Genomic DNA, 23,691 nt, shown 5'->3' on the forward strand with positions numbered 1-23,691 from the left:
CTCCTCTCCCGCGGCGGGTGGGCGGGGCTCGAAGCGCCTCAGCGCGCAGGCGCCGACCTCATGCTGAGCGCCTTGCGTCGCGCTGTGGCCCGAGGAGCCGTCCGCTGCACCCGAGGTCCCCGGGTGCCCGAGGCTCGCGCCGCCACCGCCATGTCCCGGCCGCTGTCTCCACCGCGAGCCGCCTCGGGGCCCCCGGTCCGGCCCGCCACAGTGCTGGGCACCATGGAGATGGGGCGCCGTATGGACGCCCCAGCCAGCGCCGCGGCCGTGCGCGCCTTCCTGGAGCGCGGCCACACGGAGCTGGACACGGCCTTCATGTACAGCGACGGCCAGTCCGAGAGCATCCTGGGCGGCCTGGGCCTCGGGCTGGGCGGCGGCGACTGCAGAGGTAACTTGTACCTCCCCTGCACCGTGCGGCGCCCAGCCGGCCCCAGCCACGCGTCCCCTCCCGGGCGCCGACCTCCCGGCAGCTCCGTGAACGTCTCGCCCCGTACAGCCGGACAGTGCGTTGTCCTGATCTCCTTCCCCTCCCCTTCTCTTTCCTCTGGAGGTTGCAGCTCAGGAACCCCGAGTCTTACCCTGAGCCTGGTCTAGTTCTTCGCTTCCTCCCCGCCTTGCTTTCTTGGGGCACCTCTTCTGCGGGCACTGGTCTCCAGAGAGAGCTCTGCAGTACCCCCTCCAACCCTGTCGAGTGCCCCAAAGCGGGGCCCCAGTAGCTCCACCTCATCCCTCTCCCCATTGCCCTCACGGCCCATGGCTCTCTAAGCACCCTCTTCTCATCCTGGTCTTTCATCAGTCCCTAGACTTTGCTCTCTTTAGTTGGCAGTACCCTGGCTCCCAGAGAGAGCTGCAGCTAGACCACAGAGCAAGCTGGGGGAGCAGGGGTGGAGTGGGGAGATTCGTTATGGGGCTATAGGAGGGAAGGTGGCTCTGACCCACCCACAGGGAGCTTAGAGTCTAATAGGGAAAGTTGAAGCCCAGAGGAGGAAGCACTTTGGGGGATTATGGGGTCAGGGAGAGGCCTATGGAGGGTTCAGAGAACACTGGAGCTGGGCCTTAGAGGACCAATAGTAATTTACTGGGACGATAACAAGAGAAAGGGGCATCAAAGGCTGAAGGTACAGCTGTGCAGACCAGGCTTGGAAATGCAGTGTCTGGAATGTGGAAGGACGGCCAATAGACAGGTGTGGCTTGAGTGGAGGATGTTTGTGCATGGGAGGGACTGCCCTTCATTAGCCTGATGCCATTGGATGTGCCTAGGAGGGTACCTGGCATGTGGTGAGGCCCAGTAAACGTTTGCTGTTATTTTTACTACCTTACTCTTTTCAGGAGCCCCCTCTGGGCCCTCCTTGGAGTCATAGCTTGGTGGACCTGGAGGAACAGAATGGGAACCTGAAATCAGACCCACGCTTTCTAGTTAACCTGCTTGCCCCTCCTTAACGATGAAGTTTTTGTTTCTGAATTGGTTTTTCTCCTCCAGCCCTTCCCTGCTTGCTTCGTTGAGTACAGGCGTTCACTGAGCCAAAGTCCACAGGTTGAACTTGAGGCAAAGTTCACACCAGGAACACAGAGGATTTGAGCAATGTAGGGAAATGGAGACAATGTGGACAAGAAGCGGTGGGACTTACTCCCTCCCACATCCCAAGTAGTCTGGTGACTCCCCTGTGACCTGCTGATTTGCCTTTGCCCTGTGTGAAAAGTGTGGAATCCAGCCAGTTAAGGCCCTTCTGAGCTGCTTGCATGGCAAAACACTGTCTTGTTCTCTGAGTCTGAAGGGGAGAGAGATCTGTAATCACCTGCTGCCTTTGCCTTTGACCTGTCTCTCAGATTGAAGTGTGCCAGTGATGCCTGTTCGGGCAGCTCCGTCTCTCCAGGGTTCTTGAGGCAGCCTCTTGTCTCCTGTTTCCAGGCCCACTCTTTTAGTTGTCTCCCGACTACAGACACTGTGAACATGGCTGCCTTTGGTGGATGGTATTTGAGAAAACCATTTTTGATTAGGTCTGTGACCCTTCTCTTGTCCCATGTCCTGCCGCTCCCTGCCTGGAGTTGATGCTCTTAGAACTCAGCATTGCAGGGATGGCCCTCCACATACTTTTCTTTTCTTTTTTTTTTTTTTGGCCTGTGACTTTGCCTGCATTCCCACGCTCTGGAATGTGCTTCCTATCCTCCCATGTTGGCTGTGACTCATTTTTAGAGACTCAGCTCCTGGGTCATCCCTATAGGAAGCCTTCCTTGGAATTCTCAGAATGGCCACAACCCTGTGCTCTGGGCTCTTTTAGCACCAGGTGCTTATCTCTACTGTGTCATAACATCACCTTTTAGACTGTGAGCTCCTTGAGGGCAGGGAGCAAGTGTGCCTCTAGTGCTGGGCCTGGCACAGCCAGCAGTTTGGTGACTAATAACAGTGATTAAAGCAGCAGTGAACACTGAGAACTTACATATTTAATGCTCATGATCTCCCTATGAGACAGTTCCATTGTTCCATCCCCATCTTACAGATTAGCAAATTGAGGCTCAGAGATCTTAAATAATTTAGACAGGGGCACACAATAAGCCTCTTAGCCATTGCATTCTCTCCTCAAAGTGAAAATCGCCACCAAGGCCAATCCCTGGGAAGGGAAATCGCTGAAGCCTGACAGTCTCCGGACCCAGCTGGAGACATCACTGAAGCGGCTGCAGTGCTCCAGGGTGGACCTCTTCTACCTGCATGCCCCTGACCACGACACCCCCGTGGAAGAGACGCTGCGTGCCTGCCACCAGCTGCACCAGGAGGTGAGGCCAGCCTCCGAGCTCCAGGAAGTGGTCTGCCGGTCCTCTCCTTGGCCTGCCGTTGCCCAGGAGACTGGAGGCACCAGGGGAGTCCCACAGCAGAGCTGGGGGCAGACCCCGCTCCCGGGGTCCCCACCCCTGTCTCCCCTTTCTAGAGTCCTGGGCCGTGGCGGCTTCTGACTGAGGCCTCTCCTCTGCAGGGCAAGTTTGTGGAGCTTGGCCTCTCCAACTATGCTGCCTGGGAGGTGGCCGAGATCTGTACCCTCTGCAAGAGCAGCGGCTGGATCCTGCCCACGGTGTACCAGGTGAGGGCCAGGGCTGCAGGGCCCGTCCGCGGGGCTGCTGCTGATCCCGGGTTCCCCTGGCCCCTCCGACTGCCTCCTGTGCCCTCTCCCTAGCAGTCACTCCCCTACCGACAGCCTGTAGAGGGCTGCCGGGTGCCATGGGGATGAGGTGCAGGCTCCTCAGCTTGACCCACGGGCACCTGTTGGCTCTGGCCCTGGCTCTCCTCATGGCCCTCGTGTGCTCCTTGAGCCCTTCCTTCCCACCCTGTCTCTGTGCGTCAGCCTGGACCACTCCTCCCCTTCTCCCTGGTAGAAGTAAGCGCTCAGGCCCCGCTTAGATGGCCCGTCTCGATACCCCAGAGAAGCCTCCAATATCAAGACTTCATCTTCGTGCATTCAGAGTGTTTGTAAGCATCTACTGGGATCACAGAACTCGCCTTTATTCTGTCTTTGTCTGTGTGTATGTGGGGGTTTTTCTTGTAAAGAAGGTTCTTTTTTTTTTTTTTAATGTTTGTGTATTTTTGAGAAAGAGAGAGTGAGCAGGGGAGGGGCAGAGAGAGAGGGGGACAGAGGATCCGGAACAGGCTCTACGCTGACAGCAGTGAGCTGCTGCAGGGCTTGAACTCATAAACCGTGAGTTCATGACCTGAGCCGAAGTTGGACGCTCAACCGACTGAGCCCCCCAGGCACCCCTGTGTGTGTATTTTTTTTAACTGAAGTATAGTTGACACACAATGTGACATTAGTTGTAGACGGACGACATACTGATCCCGCTAGTCTCTGTGCTGTGTTATGTGCATCATAAGCATGGCTACCACCTGTCAACACATAACGCTGTACGTACTGTTGCCTGTATTCTCTCTGCTGTACCTTTCGTCCCTGTGACTTCTTCGTTGCATAACCGGTACCCTGTATCTCCCGCTCCTTTTCATCCCTTTTTGCCCATCCCCCACCCCCTCTCCTCTGACAACTGGCAGTTTGTTCTCTGTATATGTGGGTCTGTTTCTGCCTTTTTTTTTTTAATTTTTTTTTTATTTTTTAATATATGAAATTTACTGTCAAATTGGTTTCCATACAACACCCAGTGCTCATCCCAAATGTTTCTGCCTTTTTGTTTGTTCGTTTGATTTTTAGGTTCCACGTGTAAGTGAAATCATACGGTGTTTGTCTTTCTTTGACCTATTTCACTTAGCATAATTCTCCGTAGGTCCTTCCATGTTGTCACGAATGGCAAGATCTCATCGTTTTTTATGTGGCTGAGTGATACCCCATTGTGTATATGTACCACATCTTCCCTTCTGCATTCATCTATTGACAGATACTTACTTCTGTGTTGTTGTTTTTTTTTTTCCTTCTGTGTTTTGAGCTTGACTCTAACATCTGTGAGAGGCAGAGGCAGAGACCTGGCTGGACTTACTTGTGTTTGGGAATGCAGCGTCCAGCCCACGGCTGGCAACAATAGATATTTGTGCAATGATATAGTCAGTCGGGTTTCCCTGCCTTGGATCCAGCACCATCTCCCCAGCCTCTGCCACCACTAGTGATTTGGGAAATCACTGCTGAAGTCCTGGGCAGGTTTTGACTGACAGTTTTAAACGTATTTTTTGGATGCTTATTTATTTTGAGAGAGAAAAAGAGACAGAGAACCAGAAGAAAAGGGGCAGAGAGAGACGGAGACACAGAATCAGAAGCAGGCTCCAGGCTCTGAGCTGTCAGCACAGAACCCAATGTGGGGCTCAAACTCACGAACCGTGAGATCATGACCTGAGCCGAAGCCGAAGTTGGACACTCAACCGACTGAGCCACCCAGGCGCCCTTTGACTGACAGTTTTAAAAGAAGGCTGGGGTCTCTTCCCTGGACACAAGCACCCTCTCCATCTGGCTCTTCTGTCTGCAGGGCATGTACAACGCCACCACTCGGCAGGTGGAAACGGAGCTCCTCCCCTGCCTCAGGCACTTTGGATTGAGGTTCTACGCCTACAACCCTCTGGCTGGTATGGGCTGCCGTGTGGACAGGCTCCCCCTGGGCGGGAGGGCATTCCCGGCCCCTGTGTCTGCCTATTCCTGACATAGTAGATGCCCGGCCCAGGACCTGGGAGGCTGGGCTGGGTCCTCCGGCTCTCCTGGGTTCCCTGCCGTCCCCCTGCCATCCCCGTCTCAAGTCCAGAACAGCCTCTGGGAACAGTGCGAGCCAGCAGATCTGATGGCAGTCTTCCCGCAGGGGGCCTGCTGACTGGCAAGTACAAGTACGAGGACAAGGACGGGAAACAACCCATGGGCCGCTTCTTCGGGAATACCTGGGCTGAGACCTACAGGAATCGGTGAGCTGGGGGTGGGCTGCGTCAGGATGGGTGGGGCACGGTGTCCCCCTTATCTGAAATGGAGAGCTTCTACACTGCTTTCCCGGGGTCCCAGGTCTTCCCCGCTGCCTGGACCTACATCTCCTGACCTCTGGTGCTTCTGGTGTTCTCTGGACCTCTGTGAATAAACGAGGATCCCTGCCCCTTACACCGGGCCTTCCAAGTCATAGCTTTTCCCTGAGAAGTGCTTACCACTTGCCAGGAAGGAAGGAGCAAGCCCTGGGTTGACACTCACGGGGCTTGGGGCTGAGTCCTGCCCCCCCCCCACCCTCCCTGCTCCCCCCTGTACTGGTCACCTCTGCTTCACTAGGTAAGGTAAGGGTAGGGCAGCTTTATGAGTTCAAAAGAACTCCTAAAGAGGTTAAAGGTGGGGTCTCTGGTGAGGTCCCTCTGACTGCCTCCCGCGCCCAGTCGTTCTGCTGCCCGATAAAGCAGGAGAAACACTGGTTCTGCTGCCGGAGAGACGCTGGTCCCTCCTCACTGCAGAGTTAGGTGGGCACAGCTGCTGTGCTTGGCGTTTTGGCTGTAGCCCCGCTGTGACCCCATGTTATTGACCCTTGTGCCACCCCCTTCACCTGCCCAGCTTCTGGAAGGAGCACCACTTCGAGGCCATTGCCCTGGTGGAGAAGGCCCTGAAGGCTGTGTATAGCCGCAGTGTCCCCAGCATGACCTCGGCCGCCCTCCGGTGGATGTACCACCACTCCGGGCTCCAGGTAAGCCGCCGTCCTGGACGTGCTGCTACTGCCCTCTGAGGACAGCCAGACTTACCCCTAGGTGACTTCTAAGTCGCTTCTGCCCCTTCTTTTTTTTAAGATTTTATTCTGGGGGCTCCTGGCTGGCTCCGTCAGAGGAGCACGTGACTCCTGATCTCAGGGTGGTGAGTTCAGGCCCCTACATTAGAAAAAAGAAAGAAAGAAAAAAAAAAAAGAAAAGATTTTATTTTTAAGTAATCTCCACAGTCACTATAGGGCTCGAACTCACAGCCCTGAGACCAAGAATCACATGCTGCCCCCACTGAGCCAGCCAGGCACCCCATCTAAGTAGTTTTGTCCTCTGAAGTTTCTTTCGGCCCCATCCCTGATGGTGAGCGATTCTTCCATTGTTCTTAGTGGATGTCTGAGCCCCAGACCCGGGATGAAAGCTTCACAAACATGTATTTAGTTAGTACTTACGCCTTAGGAAGTGGTGTTTTCCATGAGGGGATGGGTTCACACAGCCAGGAAGGGGGCAGAAAATCTCTCCAAACTCATTAGTCTCACTCTGTGGTGGGACCTCGGGTTTCCCCTCTCTCTCTCTCGTGTCCCCTGTCTTCTCAGCTAAAACTTTTCTCCTGTATCAGCCTTATACATACAGTTGCACGGGGTCTGCCGTATACATGGTAGTTTCTCAATAAATGGGGGCTAAGCGCTTTACATAATTTCTCATTCCCATAACCACCCTGAAAATAGAGAAGACTGAGTCACAGACAGGTGAGGTAAGTAAGCCAAGCTTACACAGCTGCCGGGTGGCGGAACGGGGCTCTGAACGTAGGTCTGTCCGAGGATGAGCAGTATGACAGCGGAGGGAAAGAAGACAGGATTTGGAGTCACATAGTTGAAATTGTGGAAGGCGCCTCAAGTTCTTTGCGGAACTGTGCACGGCGTAAATAAACTTCAGAGCCCGAGTCTCGGCAGGGGCGGGGCTGGGAGGGAGGGCGTGTGGCTGAAGTCACTACAGCGCATGAGGTGTTCACCCGCGGCCGTCTCCCCTTGCAGGGTGCCCACGGGGACGCAGTCATCGTGGGCATGTCCAGCCTGGAGCAGCTGGCACAGAACTTGGCGGCAACTGAGGAAGGGCCCCTGGAGCCCGCCGTTGTGCAGGCCTTTGAGCAAGCCTGGCACCTGGTTGCCCACGAATGTCCTAACTACTTCCGCTAGGCCGCATCCTGGCCCGAGCTGCCAGAGGTTTCTCTCCTTTCCGTCACATCTTCTGTTCTCTCACCCTGACCAGTCTGCCTTAAGTTGATTTAGTGTGGTCTTTTTGATCGTCTGGATCAATGCGTTATTTTTCTAGATTCCCATATGGTTCCTAGTTGCCCTCAGAATGTGGAAACGCTGGGGCTGTGGTCCCCTTGGGAAGTTCCTGTCTGAATAAAGCAGGCACTTGACCTGGCTGTAGCCCAGGCCTTGAGTAAACCCCATGAACCTGTCTCCTTGACTTATTTGCGACCAGTTTTCATCCTGCCTAGGGGCTTCCTGCGAGAGGGGCAGAACCATGAGATGGTGTGTCCGGAGGGCAGAGGTACAGTGCAGGCTGCCCTCTCGAGGGTCTCCCCTGCCTTCTGTCCCAAATCCAGCCTGAACTCTCAACAGCAGGTTTGAGCTGGCCCTCACTCTGCTGTACACAAAGGAAGAAAAGTAGGCCATACACCCTGAAGGGCATTTTCTCTTATTCAGAATCTTCTCATGAAATGGAGGTACTTAGAATCATCAAGGCCAAAACCTTCCATTAGAGTCTCCGTCAAGAAGAATAAAGACGCTCCCAGGCACCTCCTAAGATGCTGCGGAACATTTTTCGCAAACTCAATTTCAGGAATGGCTTTACTCTTAGTGAAAGCCTCCTGTCTCCTTGTCATCTGTAAGACACTCAGCCTTAGCCCTGGGTCTCGTGCTGCTGGAAGTGTGGCATGGGCAGCCAGGGGCCCCGTTTCCCTCCTCCAAGCAGGAGGCACCCAAGGCTGGAAAAGAAAATCCCAGGTCTGATGGCTGGGATTTGAGCATTCCCGGTGCGGAAATACCGGTTTAGCTCTGGGCAAGGGAGGCAAGCAGCAGAAGTCAACACTCTGAGCTTCCTAAACGTGAAGTAAGGAAAGGGGCTTAACTTGGAAATTCTAGACCAAACCACCCATCAGGCTCTTTGTTCTAAGAAATGTCCCATTTGTCAGCTAGAGGGAGACACCTTACAGACAAAATGTCATTCTCTACAAAAGCAGTCACCCTTCTTTGTCTTCACCCACAATAAAATGGATGGTTCCCAGGCACCTGGGTGGCTCAGTAGGTTAAGCCTCCAACTTCAGCTCAGGTAATATTCTTACAGTTTGTGAGTTGGAGCCCCTCATCAGGCTCACTGCTGTCAGCACAGAGCCTGCTTCCGATCCTTGTCTCCCTCTCTTTCTCCTCTTCCCCCATTCACAGTCTCTCTGTCTCTCAAAAGTAAATAAACATTAAAAAAAAAAATTTAGGGGCACCTTGGTGGCTCAGTCGGTTAAGCATCCAACTTTAGCTCAGGTCATGATCTCGCCGTCTGTGAATTCCAGCCCCGCGTCGGGCTCTGTGCAGACAGCTCAGAGCCTGGAGCCTGCTTCCGATTCTGTGTCTCCCTCTCTCTGCCCCTCCCCCACTCACACTCTGTCTCTCAAAACTAAATAAACATTAAAAAAAAATTTAAAACACAGGTGTGTAGACTTTTGTGTGAACATAGGCTTTCGGGGAGTCATATGGTAAACTTATGTTTAATTTTATAAAAACGCAATGATCTTTTTTAAAGGTTAAACAAATGTGTTTTGTATTCGCCCACGTTGACCACCTCCAGCACCCCTCATGTTTTGTGTGGGTAAATTCGAAAATCGAATTCCTTCGGTCTACAAATACTTCTAACAGTGGAAGTTTGCTGTGAATGCTCTGTCCCTCTGCTTGTCTGAACAGAGCCTTTATTTTGCCTTCATGTTGGAAAGGTATTTTCGCTGGGATAGATTAATCCGAGCCTGACTGTCTCTGCTTGTCACTCCACAGGGCCTCGGGCCAAAGCCTTTGGCAAGTCGGAACTGGAGGGATCACACACCCACTTCTGGGACCGCATGGCGGCGGGACAGCCCCGAGAGCCTCATTCCCCCAGCCAAGGCCTCTCACATCAAGACACTTTAGCGCGTAGGAAAACCCCCTCCGGAACGACGCCGGGCCCCCGGAACAGTTCAGGGCGAGGGGAGGCCGAGGGAGGTGGGGAGACGTGGCAGCGAGGCCCCAGGAGGGCCAGCCGTTGGCCTTCGGGTTCGCTGGAAACCCTCAGAACTAGCTCAACCCTCCTTGCCGACCAAGCGCACGCGGTCCCCAAAGCCCTGCCCCCTTCGGCCTCCGAACTCCGCCCCCAACGGCGGTGGGCGTGGTCCGAGACACCTCAGAGCGGATTTCGGCTGGCGCTGACTCCCGCCGCCCCCCGACGGCAGCGCTCCACGCCCGGGGGCGCCAGAGTGGCCCGCCGCCGCCGCCGCCAAGTCCCGGCCCCTGTCGCCGCGCGGGCAGCTTCGGGGGCCCCGGCCTGACCCGCCACAGTGCTGGGCACCTTGGAAATGGGGCGCCGCATGGACGCCCCAGCCAGCGCCGCGGCCGTGCGCGCCTTCCTGGAGCGCGGCCACACGGAGCTGGACACGGCCTTCATGTACAGCGACGGCCAGTCCGAGAGCATCCTGGGCGGCCTGGGCCTCGGGCTGGGCGGCGGCGACTGCAGAGGTAACTTGTCCCTCCCGTGCACTTTGCGGCGCCCAGCCGGCCCCAGCCGTGTCCCAGCCGCGCGCCCCTCCCGGGCGCCGACCTCCCGGCAACTCCGTGAACGTCTAGCTCCAGACAGCCGGACATCCTTTGTCCTGACCTCCTTCCTTTCCTCTTTTCCCTTCCAAGAAGATCGTCCAGGACCCTCCCTACAGCAATGTCCCACACAGGTCCAGTCTGGGACGCCTTGGTTAGCTCTTCTAGGGGGCACTGAAAGGGTTGGATCTGGTGCTGTGCAGTGCCTGCCCCCTTTCCCGTCCCCCCGCGGGTGCCCTGTGCGGGCCCCATCTGCCAGAACCCTGCCCCTACTGTTCTGGCATTCCCTGGCACAGCCCCGGATCAGACTTTGGGACGGGTGGGAGATCTGCATCCTCCTTGCTCTGGGCCCTAGACTTTGCTCTGTGGAGCTCGGGGTGCCACGTTCAGTCGGCAGTGCCTCCCACTTCACGAGACTGGCAGTGCCTGGCAGTGCCTGGCAGCTGCGGTTACTCAGTGGGCAGAGCAGGCAGGATGGGAGAGGGGAGGTGGTAGCGTTTCTAACTGCCCTCTGTGCTAGCCTCTGAGGTCATAGAAGGGAAATTGGCACTAACCCAGTCCAGGGAGCTGGGATTCCAGAGAAGGCTGGGGGAAGTCCACAAGAGGGAGCATTTCCCCAGGGGCCGTTGAAGAAAGCTCAGAAGAGGGAACATTAGACACTGAAGAACTGATAGAGTCCGCCAAGGAGTAAGAAGAGAACAGGCGTCCACACGGTGGGCAGCAGGGGTGCCAAGGGAATGCGATTTGGCAAAGCCAAGGGTGTTGGAGCAGGCAGATGTAGCTAAGTGGAGGGTTTGTGTGTGGGCAGGGGAACGTCCATTCTCGGTCTGATGCCATGTGAAAAGCTTCGGGCAGTGCTGGGCGGGTACAGGGAAGGCTCAGGGATACTGGCTGTTACTATCCGTAGTGTTATTAGGACACGCGCTGTGTCACTCAAGCTCTTCTCCCCTCTCGTAGAGTCTTGCCTGGTTTCTCCCGTGATTCACAGCATGCTGGATCTGGAACAAGAGAACATGCCTGCGTCTCGGTGCTCACGCTTTCCAGATCACCTGGTTGCCTCTCTGACCGCTCTGGTAATATTCCTGAAGGTGTTTTCTTCTCCAAGCCCTCCTTCTCTTCCTTCTTTCCCGTCGGAGCTGGCTGGGCCAAAGTCCTCAAACCTCAGATCCGAAGTTTAATTCACTTGAAGAACAGGGAGGGGCAGAGGGTGAGGAGGTGAGGGAATGAAACTTTTCCAAGTGGGCCGTCCTCTATCCCGCTGACTGCCCTCCGGTCGGCTGAGCTGACTGGCCAAGCCCCAAATGTGCAGAGAGGGCCCTCCTCCCACCCATCAGTCCGGCCACCCTGGATTCTTAATGGGGGCTCGAGAGAAAAGTATGTAATGAACCTGACTCAACGCAATGGCACTGGGCTATTTCTCTGATGGGTTCCCGCGTTTCCTTCCCCGGGGCCCATGCTCCAGCCTCTTGCCCCTCTTTCCTGATTTCCTGCCATGGTCCCCTTGCTGGTCTCCCTGGTTCCGGACCTGCCCGAGGCTCTTTATCCATGCTTTGTTCAGATTCATCTTTCAAAACTGCAAGACCGTCCACTTAGCTCCCCAGCTGGAAGGTGTTCAGAGGCTCCCTGTGGCCCTGTAAAGTCCAGATTCCACAGGGTGCTCTCAAGTCCCTTTGCATCAGGTCTGCGGGCCTTCTCTTGCCTCGTGCACCCGCCTGAACCCGGTGCTGCAGATCCCTGGAACTTCAGGCATGGCTCCTCTGTTCTTTTCCTCTGGGCTTTTGCCCTTGTCCTCACCCTCTGGAATGAACTTCCCGCCCTTCCTCAACTGGCAGCTGCTGACTTCTCCTTGGAGACCAAGATTCAGATTCTAAAGGAAGCTTTCCCTGAACTCCCAGGGGGCCTCATGCCTCTATGCTCTGGGCTCCCCTAGCACCTTGTACATATCATTGCCTCACTTACTGTATAGTAGCCCCTTAGACAGTGAGTCCTTGAGGGCAGGGACCAACTGTTGGCTCTACCAGCCCTTAGTGCCTGGTAAATAATCCATCATAGTGATGACAATGAGCACGTCCATTCAAGTTCTGATCAATCCTTGGGACCACCATGCAAGATAGTACCATGGTCACTACCAGTTGACAGTTGAGAATATTGAGGCTCAGAGAGGTTAAGTGACTTGGCCAAGGTCACAGAGCTAGTAATGGCAGAGTTGGGATACAAACCCAGATGTGTCTTAGCCATTACGCTAGACTCTCTCCGGTGTTCAGCAGACTGGTTTGAACTCTAATTTTACTCCCCCCAAAGCAAAAGTCGCCACCAAGGCCAATCCCTGGGAGACTGTCGCTGAAGCCTGACAGTCTCCGGACCCAGCTGGAGACATCACTGAAGCGGCTGCAGTGCTCCAAGGTGGACCTCTTCTGCCTGCATGCCCCTGACCACGACACCCCTGTGGAAGAGACGCTGCGTGCCTGCCACCAGCTGCACCAGGAGGTGAGGCCAGCCTCCGAGCTCCAGGAAGTGGTCTGCCGGTCCTCTCCTTGGCCTGCCGTTGCCCAGGAGACTGGAGGCACCAGGGGAGTCCCACAGCAGAGCTGGGGGCAGACCCCGCTCCCGGGGTCCCCACCCCTGTCTCCCCTTTCTAGAGTCCTGGGTCGTGGCGGCTTCTGACTGAGGCCTCTCCTCTGCAGGGCAAGTTTGTGGAGCTTGGCCTCTCCAACTATGCTGCCTGGGAGGTGGCCGAGATCTGTACCCTCTGCAAGAGCAGCGGCTGGATCCTGCCCACGGTGTACCAGGTGAGGGCCAGGGCTGCAGGGCCCGTCCGCGGGGCTGCTGCTGATCCCGGGTTCCCCTGGCCCCTCTGACTGCCTCCTGTGCCCTCTCCCTAGCAGTCACTCCCCTACCGACAGCCTGTAGAGGGCTGCCGGGTGCCATGGGGATGAGGTGCAGGCTCCTCAGCTTGACCCACGGGCACCTGTTGGCTCTGGCCCTGGCTCCCCTCATGGCCCTCATGTGCTCCTTGGGCCCTTCCTTCCTGCCCTGTCTCTGTGCGTCAGCCTGGACCACTCCTCCCCTTCTCCCTGGTAGAAGTAAGCGCTCAGGTCCCGCTTAGATGGCCCGTCTCGATGCCCCAGAGGAACCTGAGATCTCAGACTCTACGTATCTCCTTCTCATTCATCCAGCAAATGTTTGAACCCCTACTTGGTGCCAGGCACTGCTCACAGAACTTACTAGTGTACTTGAGGCTTGTCTCGATTATACCCGTTTACGCTCTACCTTGCTATTAAATCTCTCAGGGCTGAGGCCTTGTCCTTTGGGTGTGTGGATGGAAATTGAATGTCCAGCCCATAGTTGGTGCTCAGAAATGTTGGCTGAATAAATGAATTTTCCTTCCACTAAGCATACGCCCTGAGTGTTAAGGCCCTAGGATTGATAGGGTGCAAACTGGGGGTTCTGCAAGGGAAGATTTGAGGTCTCTTCCTTTGACATGTGTACCCTCTCCATCTGGCTCTTCTATCTGCAGGGCATGTACAAGGCCACCGCCCAGCAGGTGGAGACGGAGCTCCTCCCCTGCCTCAGGCACTTTTTATTGAGGTTCTATGCCTACAACCCTCTGGCTGGTATGGGCTGCCGTGTGGACAGGCTCCCCGTGGGCGGGAGGGCATTCCCGGCCCCTGTGTCTGCCTATTCCTGACATAGTAGATGCCCGGCCCAGGACCTGGGAGGCTGGGCTGGGTCCTCCGGCTCTCCTGGGTTCCCTGCCATCCCCCCGCCAGTCTGGAACAGCTTGTGGCAGTGGTGAGGGCCAGTGGATCTGATGGCAGTCTTCCCGCTGACCGGCAAGTACAAGGAGGACGATGGTGGGGAGCCACCTGTGGACTGCTTCTTTGGGGATAACTGGGCTGAGACGTACAAGAAAAGGTGAGCTGGAGGTGGGCCGTGTCCCACAAGAGTTGGCCTGGGTCCCCCTAGTCTGAAATAGGGGGTCTCTGGGGCTGATTTCCTGTGGACCGGCACCTCCTCCTGGTGCTCAGACCGAGGCCCCTGCATTCCTGACTCTTCCCCGATCCCTGCTGCCACTATATTGTGTCTCCTGGGAGGGATTAGGGCCTGGACTGGGAATGTGATCCCTGGGCCTTCTGGCAGGTCCCCAAGACTCTCCCTGGAAGGGCTCACCCGCTGCGCACAGCGGGAGGGGGGCCCTTGGATGAGGACTTGGGAAACCTGGCACTCCTGCCCCACTGCTAGTGGGCCCTTCACCTCGGGCAAAGGAATCTGAGTTTTGTAATCTCTTGGCCATGAAATCATTACCAGTCGATAGTTACAGTTGAACAAATGTTGGGACCAGCCTTCTTCCCTTCCGTTTCCCACTTTCTAAAATTTGAAAAAGCCATCAATATGTACCCATGGCTCAAAGCAACCCATTTCCAAGTTGCACTCATCGGTCGTGAGGATTTAAACAGCTCTTTACTGCAAGAGCCCCGAAATGCACACCTTATCGCTGTTCCTCCATTTACCAGATCTAGACACCATCCATGGATTGCTGGAAAGCTCCTACTGAATCTTTCTACATTAATGAAGATGAGCCTCCAAGGTTAATTTCTGTGTGTAGTTTACTTGCCTTCCCCACCCCAACGTCGCTGGGACCAGAACAAGAAGCTGAGTTTTGTGCAGGAGGCTCCAATGTTAGTATTGTTCAAAGGGCCAAGGACTTTTTTTTTCTTTTCATTTTTTTTTTTTTTTTTACATTTTTATTTTTGAGAAACAGAGTGAGACAAAGCGTGAGCGGGGGAGGGGCAGAGAGAGAAGGAGACACAGAATCCAAAGCAGGCTCCAGGCTCTGAGCAAGCGGTCAGCACAGAGCCTGATGTGGGGCTCAAACCCACGAACTGTGAGATCATGACATGAGCCGAAGCTGGATGCTCAACCGACTGAGCCACCAAGGCACCCCGGGCCAAGGACTTTTAAAGTGTCTGATACGTGAGATCACTCTGTGTGCACTGCTGTGATGTCAATCCTCATCCAGCATCCCCCTCTCCTCACTGCATTTTCTGACCTTTCAGGCCAGGTTGTCACTTTAGGAGCCATTGCCCCACGCAGTGAAGCAGCCAGGGCCTGGGCTTCACCCTGGGGAATCAAGGCCTGATAGTTTTGACGCTGTCTGCTCTTTAGTTTACAAAGCATGATGGGGTCCATTATTACATTCTGCATTTGCTGCAAGGGGCTGGCACGGAGCGTCCCCTCTCCTCACTGAGCAGGGAAAAGTAGAGGCAGGTGGCTTCAGCCAAACTCAGAGATGGGACTCGTGGGGCCGGTGGCAGGCGGCACCCTGGTGACCTGGGTCCTGATTTGGGGGGTTGTGTTGTTCACACCTAGTGAAGTGAGCATGTTAAATGCAAGCATTCTTCCTCTTGCCCACTGTGTGCTCTCTACCCCCACCACCAGACTACAAGATGCCCCGCTGGGGGACCGGAAGGCCACATGCATGCTAAGAGGTTGGCTTCTCAGCGCCTCAGGGACCGGCGTGTGGATACCTGCCCTGGAGTAACCTCCTGGCACTGACCGCTGTGCCACCCTCCCCACCTGCCCAGCTTCTGGAAGGAACACCACTTCAAGACCATTGCCCTGATGGAGAAGGCCGTGCACACTGCGGCAGCGCCCCCAGCTCCGGGTAACCCGCTGTCCCGGATGGGTTTTTCCCCTTTTTTGTTTGGTGGGCTGAGGGGGACAACGGAAGGGAGAGGGCTACACAATTATTTGATGGTTTCCGAGATTATTCCTTTTCTTCCGGTATTTCTTCATGCTAATCCGGTTTCCTCAATGCCACATTACACGCTCTACTGGCCCTAGAAGCGTGATTATCCCAATTTTACGTGTGGGGAAACATTTCAGAGGCCGTTAAGGTCCCGCAGCTACATGAGCACAGATTGGACTCTGAAATGGACACTTTTTAGCCATTAGCGTTTGTTCTGTCCCAGGGGGCACACTCCACAGTGTCTGACTCTGTGCCTGGCAGGGTTCCCCTCTCTGCTGTCCCGTGTGTCCCTAACACCTTCCTCTGGCTCGAGCCATGGCCTACTGAGGACTGCCCTTTCTTGAGCGGGTAAATGCTAGGCCTGAAGTAAATCCTTCACAAAATTTTAATTCCCACAGCCACCCTGCATAGTAAAGGAAGTCTGAAGCTCGGGGAGGTCAAGTAACTAACCCAGGTTTACCCAGCTGCCGAGCAGCACAGGGGAGTGCCTCTGAACTCACGTCTGCCTGCAGAGGCAAGGCTTTCAAGACATAAATTGTTTCTGGAATAAAATAGGATGTAGGCAGAATCTGACGCCAGGTCTCAGCAGGGGCGGGGCAGGGCTGGTTGCTATGGTGCATTAACGGTTCCCATGTGGCTGTCTCCCCTTGCAAGGTGCTCACGGGGGGTGCAGTCATCCTGGGCATGTCCAGCCTGGAGCAGCTGGCACAGAACCTGGCGACTGAGGAAGGGCCCCTGTAGCCCCCTGTCATGCAGCCTGGCACCTGGCTGCCACCAACATCCCGATGACTTCTGCTAGGGCCAGTGCTGGCTTGAGGTGGCAGAGGCCCTCGTCTTTCACTTTCACCCTGGGCCTTAAACGGCTTTAGTGAGCCTGTTTTCTCTCCCCAGTCCCAGTTCACAAGCTGTTTATTTCCTCTATTCCCCAGCTGCCTTCACATGAAAGGGCTGGGGCTGTGGTCCACTCGGCCACTTCCTGCTTGGACAAAGCAGGTGCTAGACCTGGCTGCCCAGCCTGGGAGCGAACCTTGAATCTGTTTCCTCTGCTGCCTGCAGCCTGGTTCCTGTCCTTCCCGAGGGCTTGTGGGAGAGAGGGCAGGAGCACGGATTAGGCTTCCCAGCCTCCTGTCCCGAATCCAGCCTGATCTCTCGACACTGCGGCTGGAGATGGCACTCATGCTGCTACACACAAAAGAGAAAGAGGGCCACACATCCCGAAGATTTCCTGTCACTCAGAGATCCTTCGCGGGATACTCGCCACCAAGAACAATTTAGGTAAAAACCTACCGCTGGAGTCACTACCAAGAATAAGAGGTCCCGGTGTGCTGTTGAGCAGTTTTAATATCTGCTCTGGGTTTCAGCAGTGGCTTTACTCTGGTCTTAGTGAAAGTGTCCCTCCTTCTCTATAAGACTCCCGGCCCTGGTTTGGGAGGAGGGGAAGAAAGCGGAAGGAAGGGCGGCCAGGGCTCCCGTATTCCTTGGCAAACCCCGTGTCCAGTAGGGGGACACAGAGGCCAGAGGAGCGAACTGCCAGTGCAGGTGGCGGCTCTCCCACCCCAGCCGTCACGCAGGAGCCAGCGTGGGAAACTGGCTCGCGGAAAAGGAAAGGCATCCTGGGAATCCAAACCAAAGCCCAAGCCAAGGTCTTTTTTCTAGGAAAATTCCTCTTTGTTGTCCACAGGGAGCCATCCTGCAGATAGTTTTACACCTTATAGAAAAGCAGTCTATCCGTCTTGCGCTCCCTGCTGCTCCCCCAATGGGGCGGCAGTCCCACGTGTCCTGGCCCCAAGCGCCTGTCAGTCGTCTTCACCCTCTGATTCTTCTGCTGACTCGGGCGCACTCTCAGGCAAGTCCTCTCCCATTGGCTGAAACCTTCCAGACTGTGCGTCCCACATGTATTTGATGGTGACCTTGAATTCAGCCATCTCATATCCAAAAAGCTTCTGCAAGAGATGTGTAAAGGGAACCAATGGTCAGGAGGAGCATGTGTGGCACGAAGTGGCCATGGTCCCTTGTGCTACAGGCCACAGGATGCAGAAGGGGTCAGACTCACCAGCACGCGGGCCTGCTCTGGGGTCAGCACGTCGCCCTCCTTGCACACCTCGTAGTCAGACAGCAGGGTCACCACACCTACAGAGAAGGGGACCCCACACAGTGTCTTCTGCACAGAGGCCTGTGCACAGCTCTCTGCCCGCTGCCCAGAGCCGGGAGGGGGCTGGCTGGCACCCCCGACCCCACTCCACCTTGCCCAACCCCAGCACACTCGTGCTAAGCCAGCAAGCGTTCAGGAGGGTCTGCGGGGGGATGAAGCCTCCCTTGTGTCCTTTAGCTGAATTCTGGCTGCAAGTTACTGCCACTCTCGTCCCGAGCAAGAGGTGGTCACTCAGTCCCACTTTCACAGGAGAAAACGGAGGCCGGCAGAAATAACCTGCTCAGCCACAAAGCCAGAGGGGGTCTGTTGAGCTCACAAGCTTGCATTCCCGGCAGCTAAGTTGTGACCTTTCCGCTACAGGGACTAACCCGTACCTCTCTTGAGGGCAGTGGGCAGGCCCAGCTGCCTCAGCTGTGGCTCCATGGAGTGGGGGAACTGCTCCAGGGGTCCCGGGTCCAGGGTCACGGTGAAAGTTGCTTTGTTTCCAGCTCGAGCGAAGTCCATTTCTGTGTATTTCGTGAACCACCTTTGGGAAAAGATCAGTGGTAGGAGGGGAGGCTCCTGACTGGCCCCCCAGCCCCGCATGAAGTCAGGCCCCCTGGCCTCTTCTCCCCCCACCCCCACCTCCCTGTCCATCTCTGCTGCTGACCAGCAGTCAGCTCGGAGCACGGTGCTGCAGAGAAGGAAGACCCAGGAGCAGTGTTCCAGGAACCAGTTTTGACTCAACGCCTCCATACTGTATAAAGTACCCGGATTATTCCTTCCCTGCTGCTCCTCAGTAACACTTACTCATTCACTTCCTCCTTGGTGCGGTTGGTGAAAAGGAGACCGACCTCACCCCTCAACTTCTTGCTGACCTACAGAACAAAAGAGGGTCGGCCCAGTCTCGTTAGACACCTGGCCAAATCTGGAGATGTTTTTGGTTGTCAGGAGCTGGTAGGGCGGGGGTGCTATTCCGAGTCTGGGGTTTAAAGGAGAACTGAGCTGTAAGCCAGGCCTTGCTCTCACTGATCCCGCCACTGGCCAGAAATTCACCTGATGCAGGTTGTCCTTGTACTCGTCAGCTGGGCTCCGACCCAAAGCCACCATCATCACTTTGTTTTTGCCAAAGAACATCCTACACAGAAAAAGAGAGGTCTGTGAAGGAAGCGCCCTGCCCATCCTCCGCCCCCCCCCCCCCCCCCCCCCGCCCGTTAGGTGCAAACCAGCTCTAGTTCCAGGGAGCCCGAGCGCAGGCCCAGACTGTTCCGCAGTAGGAGGTGTGGCCAGAGGCTCCTACTTCTTCCACACAGCCCTGCCTGCTCTGTCCACAGCCAAGGATCCCTCTCGTGATTTTCCTGCCTGAAGACCTCAACGTTCACAATATTCTGACTACCAGCCCGTGGGTGTTACGTGACCCACTAAGCGCCCCAATCTGGAAACGTGGAAGAGGCACAGTCACTGGTCTGAGCCACACCAGGACTCACTCGTACCATCAGAGACTCACCCCAAGGGCAGGTACCCGCCACATGGCTCTCAAGTCACTGTGTCATTTCAGAGGACACATCAACATTTTACAACTGATGGGATGTTCCTAAAAGGACCAGCCTCCAGGGATAAGGATGCCCCTTCTCCTGAGGGATCATTACTCAGGCATTCCCTAAGCAACTACCAAATCCTGCCCCTGAGAAGCTCAACACAAGGCCAGTTTTAACAGCTAAAAAGTGCCTCTGGGGGGTGTGGCACTTTATCCTTAATAAGGTGGTATCCGCAGGGTCAATAACCGCCCCTTGCTCTGAGAGCACCTTGGCTGCTTCTCTGTTCAGAAAGGCCCTTTTCCCGCCACCTGCTCACCGGCTGTGCTTCCAGGCGTTCCGGATGTCCTTCAGCTTGCTGTTCCTCATGTTGGCCACGGAGAAGATGAAAAGGTACTTGTATGTGTCCACACATTTCCGAAGCTGCGGGACAATTCATGGGGTTCTGGAGTTCAAGGGGCAGCACGGCTTGGGCCTCAGATGGGAAAAAATCTGCTCTAGGTCCCTAACAACCGTGGAAGTTTAGAGCTGGAGGCTCTAATCTCATCATTTCCTCCTTACTTCCATTACTGAAGTCATGATCACGGATTACAGGGGCTCCCCTGAGGCAAAGCAGGCGTGATCTCAAAGCGCAGGGGAAGCTGGGCCATGGGTCAACATCCCATGGTCTTCCCAGGTTATCTGTGGCCATGAGTGGAATGGATCGCTTTGCTTTGCCCGTTAACTGACAACCCAGAAACGCTCGGCCACACTTGGAAGGCTCCTGTGAAATGGAAATCTGTAACACCTTATTATTTACTAAGAAGAAGCGGCTCATCGGCCCCGCTCTGCCCACAGTGCTGGCTGCAGCCATGACAAGGTCTCACGGAAAAGGAATCACTGTGCTGGAGGACAATCTACTGTCACCCAGCTTGCAGCCTTGGAGCAATGTAGACAGGGGGCTGGCTGGTACACTTACATCTAGTAACCCCAGAGCTTTTTTTTTTTTTTTTTTTGAGAGAGAGAGAGAGAGAGAGAGAGAGAGAGAGAGAGAGGCAGGCAGGGCTCACCCAAAGCCTTGAGCTCACCTGACCTGATGTGGGACTCAAACTCACAAACTGTGATCATGAGCTGAGCCAAAGTCAGATGCTTAACGACTGAGCCACCCAGGTGCACCCCCAACTTTCAAAAGTAAGTTCTATGCCCGTCATGAGACCTGAACTCATGACCCTGAGATCAAGAGTCATATATTCTACAGACTGAGCCAGCCAGCCAGGTGCCCTGTGACTGTACAGCTTTTTGACACTGGGCAGGCTACCAAATTTAAGTTTCTGTTACCTAGATGCATAACAGTGATCATTATTCATAGACACGTATGAATGAAGTGGAACACACGTCGAGTACTTAGTGGGGTGCCATGCACAGAGTAAGAGCTCTGTGAAAACCAGAAATCGTTACTACGGGGGTTTTTATTGGGTGCTGTTGCTGGAGGAAAAAGGGCTGAACCAGCACCTTGTGGTGGTTGTGATGTGTGTGTGTGTGTGTGTGTGTGTGTGTGTGTGTTTTAAAAAACAGTATTTCCCTGACAACCCTATAGCCACCTTTATAAACCAAAATCTGAACCGATAAAAAGAATGAGCTCTTACCTCTTCTATCAGGTTCTGTTTCAGTTCTAAGCCTTTCTTGGCAGTTTTGGTTAAGGAAACTAATACAAAGAAGAAAAAGATAGATGATGAGACACACATCCAGAAGCCTTGCAGGCTCACTTCCTTCTCCCCTTTGGTAGCTCAGCTGGACCAAGCCAGCCTGAGGAAAGGCACCAGGGCTTTGTATTCCCAGGGTCCCCAGAACGCCAACTCTCTAGTGTTCCTGAGCCTGGAGATCCCTTGACATACTTCCTGTTACTTAGACAAACCAGGTGTTCCCTCGCTCCTATTAGGCTAACCTAAAAAGCTGTACTGAGGTGTGAGGGCAGGGCTTGTTCCTGTTCTTGGACAGCTTTCAGAGGGAGACCTAGCTTGCCAGAGCCCTTCCTGATCCCCTCCCTCCACTCCCCATGGTGCGTAGAGAAAATCTTGGTGGCTTAAGTTGTGGAATGATGAATCTGGGGACTGTATCTTCTCTGCTACGACCTGTTCTGCAGTTTGGATGCAGCAATGTCTCTTTGGGGAGGGCAAGCACCTCTACCAAGAGCTGGGGCCCAATTTCCTCATATCCAGAAGGGTTTGGCATTTGCCATCTCACCAGGGTTCCCTCTACCGAACCCAGTCATTCCACAAACACTTAACAAAGCATCAAATGCAAGGCCATGAGTGTCCCCAGTAAGGGGCTATTTCTTATTCAGTCTGCCTGGCACTCACAAGGCGTATACCTGGAAAGGTAATCAATCATGCCAGTCAGGGTAAGGGCAGCACAGGAGGGCAAACAGAACGCCACTGTCCATTTCCCACCAGGTTCACTGCTACAATAGTGGACCAAGCCAGTGTGACCCTCTCTTGGATTGCTGCTGGTCTCATTCCTTCCAGCCTTGCCCTCTAGCTTCACTTTCCCCAGTCTGTTCTCAACAAGGAAATTAGGGTGATCTTTTAAAAGTTAAGCCCTGTCATCCCTCTGCTCAAGCTCCCAGGTGGCTACCCATTTCACCTGGGTGTGAAAGCCAATTCCTTGCAAAGGCTTGTAAAGCCCTGTCTTCTTTGCCCACCTCCCTCCCCTTCTTTGCTTACTCTGCTCCAGCCACACAGCCCCTCTGCACTTTATCTTCCCTCTCCTTGGAATACCATTCTCCCGGGTGACTCCGTGGATTGCTCACTTCCTTTCTTTAGGTTTCTGCTCACTTGTCAGCTCATCAGAGACCTCTCTCTGGCTGCATTATATGAAATATCACTTCTTTATCTTTAGCCCATAAGACTCATTAGAATCTGACCGTATAGGATTTTTGGTGTTTTGGGGGATAACATTTCCAGTGACTAAGTGTTAAACTCATTGAGGACTCTAGGTCTTCTTGTTGTAACTGCTGTATCCTCCAATGCCTAGAGTACTGTAAGGGTTAAATTGTAGTGTAGGGCTAACTGTAGCTTGAGAGATAACAGCTTTGTGTTGACACTGTAGCTTGAAAAATGACAGCTTTGTTTTGACACTGAAAGTCAAGAGATAAGAGTCTTGCTTTACTCTTGTAAATTACGCTTCCTACTCTTGTAAATCAGGCTTCACCAACTAAAGAAACAAAAGTTCAAAGTAAAGAGCATCAGAGGCAAGGTCAAGGAGATCCACTGGTTGCAACTTAGCGGCAGAAAGTCTACAATAATCACCTCATCCGGCAACTGTTTCTAACTAGTCTGGGAACTGTTTCGCTGTTCTGTTCCCAGGTGATGATAAAACGATGTGATCGGCCATAAAAACTCTGTACCCTGGCTGTTCGAGGCCGCACTCTGATCAAGAGTGTTGGTCCCCATCGATCGGCCTTGCCTCTCATTGCAATAAACTTTGTTGTGACTGTCACTGGTGCCCGTAGCATTCTGTTTCAGGAGTCGTGTGGATGCAATAGTACTAGGCTCCCAAGTATATTTGTTCAGTGGCTGTGCTAGAGAGTCTGTATGGGAGAGACACTACCACAATAAAAGAGTCAGAAATGGCCTTTTAAGACGTGCCTTATGAACTGTCAGCTGCGACAGACCCAGGCACATGAAGACCGAAGCATAAGCATGCCAGGCAGAGGCAACGGCAAGTGAAAAGGCCAGATTTGGGATTAAACCCGTCTTAAAGGAAAAGCGGCCAGGGTGGCAGGCGCGCGAAGAGCTAAGGAAGATGGGCTAGGGTGGAAAAGGTGGGCGAAGGCGAGATCGGGTGCTCGGGTGCTCAGAAGCTGTTTTCCAGCCCAATAAGCCTTGGAAAGGCACTCAAGGCCCGGCAAGACAGTCTCCGTTCCCCTGACCCGAGCAGACTCCGGACCCCAGTCGCGAAGCCCTCTCGCAGCTCCCAGCTAGTCCGCGGAGCTCCTCATGGAGGCCCGGGCGTCCCACTCAGAGCTCCTCGCGGAGGCCCTGGCGTCCCACTCACGTCCCCACCGCAGCTGGCAGCCAGCCGGCAGTGCTCCCCCGGATCCCAGGACCCCTCACTCACCTTTCTTGTCGCGCTTGGATTTGGGCATCGCGCTGCACGCACATGTGTCGGAAAGCGGTGCTGCCTGTTAGGACCCGGGTGGCGCGGGGGCCTCTGGGACGGCCCTCCGGGGCTGCCCTCGCGCGTGCCTGACCCAATCTGCCCCACAGCCCGCCTCTTTCCACCCAGACTTCTCTAGGGCGACTTTAAGCGCACCCGGAGGCCTC

At 54.8% G+C, this 23,691-nt stretch overlaps 4 protein-coding genes across 5 annotated transcripts; 3 read left to right on the top strand and 1 right to left on the bottom strand.

Moving 5' to 3' along the window:
• Positions 1 to 44: 44 nt before the first annotated feature.
• AKR7A2 (aldo-keto reductase family 7 member A2) lies at positions 45 to 7,592 on the top strand. Its single transcript, XM_049617957.1, has 7 exons — positions 45 to 388; positions 2,585 to 2,772; positions 2,970 to 3,074; positions 4,951 to 5,047; positions 5,275 to 5,374; positions 5,997 to 6,126; positions 7,168 to 7,592. The coding sequence occupies exons 1-7, from the start codon at positions 61 to 63 to the stop codon at positions 7,327 to 7,329; spliced, it is 1,110 nt and encodes a 369-aa protein (XP_049473914.1). The 5' UTR covers positions 45 to 60; the 3' UTR covers positions 7,330 to 7,592.
• Positions 7,593 to 9,655: 2,063 nt separating this feature from the next.
• On the top strand, positions 9,656 to 10,499 carry LOC125913724 (uncharacterized). The gene has a single exon (XM_049618911.1). The coding sequence runs from the start codon at positions 9,738 to 9,740 to the stop codon at positions 10,497 to 10,499; it is 762 nt and encodes a 253-aa protein (XP_049474868.1). The 5' UTR covers positions 9,656 to 9,737.
• On the top strand, positions 10,339 to 16,245 carry LOC125913040 (aflatoxin B1 aldehyde reductase member 3-like). 2 transcript variants are annotated; one of them, XM_049617960.1, is made up of 5 exons: positions 10,339 to 10,659; positions 10,930 to 11,045; positions 12,274 to 12,459; positions 12,657 to 12,761; positions 15,412 to 16,245. In XM_049617960.1, exons 2-5 carry the CDS (start codon positions 10,962 to 10,964, stop codon positions 15,526 to 15,528), a joined length of 492 nt encoding a protein of 163 aa, XP_049473917.1. In that variant the 5' UTR covers positions 10,339 to 10,659; positions 10,930 to 10,961; the 3' UTR covers positions 15,529 to 16,245. The 2 variants fall into 2 exon arrangements, with proteins under 2 accessions (XP_049473917.1, XP_049473916.1); XM_049617959.1 differs by having other exon boundaries at positions 10,339 to 11,045.
• Positions 16,235 to 23,681, bottom strand: MRTO4 (MRT4 homolog, ribosome maturation factor). Its single transcript, XM_049617958.1, has 8 exons — positions 23,486 to 23,681; positions 21,013 to 21,071; positions 19,707 to 19,810; positions 18,909 to 18,990; positions 18,663 to 18,730; positions 18,248 to 18,399; positions 17,775 to 17,851; positions 16,235 to 17,664 (listed from the first exon to the last, which is right to left on the bottom strand). The coding sequence occupies exons 1-8, from the start codon at positions 23,511 to 23,513 to the stop codon at positions 17,518 to 17,520; spliced, it is 717 nt and encodes a 238-aa protein (XP_049473915.1). The 5' UTR covers positions 23,514 to 23,681; the 3' UTR covers positions 16,235 to 17,517.
• Between the last annotated feature and the right edge of the window lie 10 nt (positions 23,682 to 23,691).

This window comes from Panthera uncia, assembly GCF_023721935.1.
Source record: "Panthera uncia isolate 11264 chromosome C1 unlocalized genomic scaffold, Puncia_PCG_1.0 HiC_scaffold_4, whole genome shotgun sequence".
Lineage (NCBI taxonomy): Eukaryota > Metazoa > Chordata > Mammalia > Carnivora > Felidae > Panthera > Panthera uncia.

Coding starts and splice junctions, on each gene's coding strand:
- MRTO4 (XM_049617958.1), bottom strand. CDS start 23,513: ATGCCCAAATCCAAGCGCGACAAGAAAG. Junction 18,400..18,662: donor ACCAAGGAGGAAGTGAATGA/GTAAGTGTTACT, acceptor CTTTTCCCAAAG/GTGGTTCACGAAATACACAG. Junction 17,852..18,247: donor GCCCACTGCCCTCAAGAGAG/GTACGGGTTAGT, acceptor CCTTCTCTGTAG/GTGTGGTGACCCTGCTGTCT.
- LOC125913040 (XM_049617959.1), top strand. CDS start 10,803: ATGCCATGTGAAAAGCTTCGGGCAGTGCTGGGCGGGTACAGGGAAGGC. Junction 11,046..12,273: donor TTGCCTCTCTGACCGCTCTG/GTAATATTCCTG, acceptor CTCCCCCCAAAG/CAAAAGTCGCCACCAAGGCC. Junction 12,762..15,411: donor TCCTGCCCACGGTGTACCAG/GTGAGGGCCAGG, acceptor CCCCACCACCAG/ACTACAAGATGCCCCGCTGG.
- LOC125913724 (XM_049618911.1), top strand. CDS start 9,738: ATGGGGCGCCGCATGGACGCCCCAGCCAGCGCCGCGGCCGTGCGCGCC.
- AKR7A2 (XM_049617957.1), top strand. CDS start 61: ATGCTGAGCGCCTTGCGTCGCGCTGTGGCCCGAGGAGCCGTCCGCTGC. Junction 389..2,584: donor GGGCGGCGGCGACTGCAGAG/GTAACTTGTACC, acceptor CTCTCCTCAAAG/TGAAAATCGCCACCAAGGCC. Junction 2,773..2,969: donor GCCACCAGCTGCACCAGGAG/GTGAGGCCAGCC, acceptor TCTCCTCTGCAG/GGCAAGTTTGTGGAGCTTGG.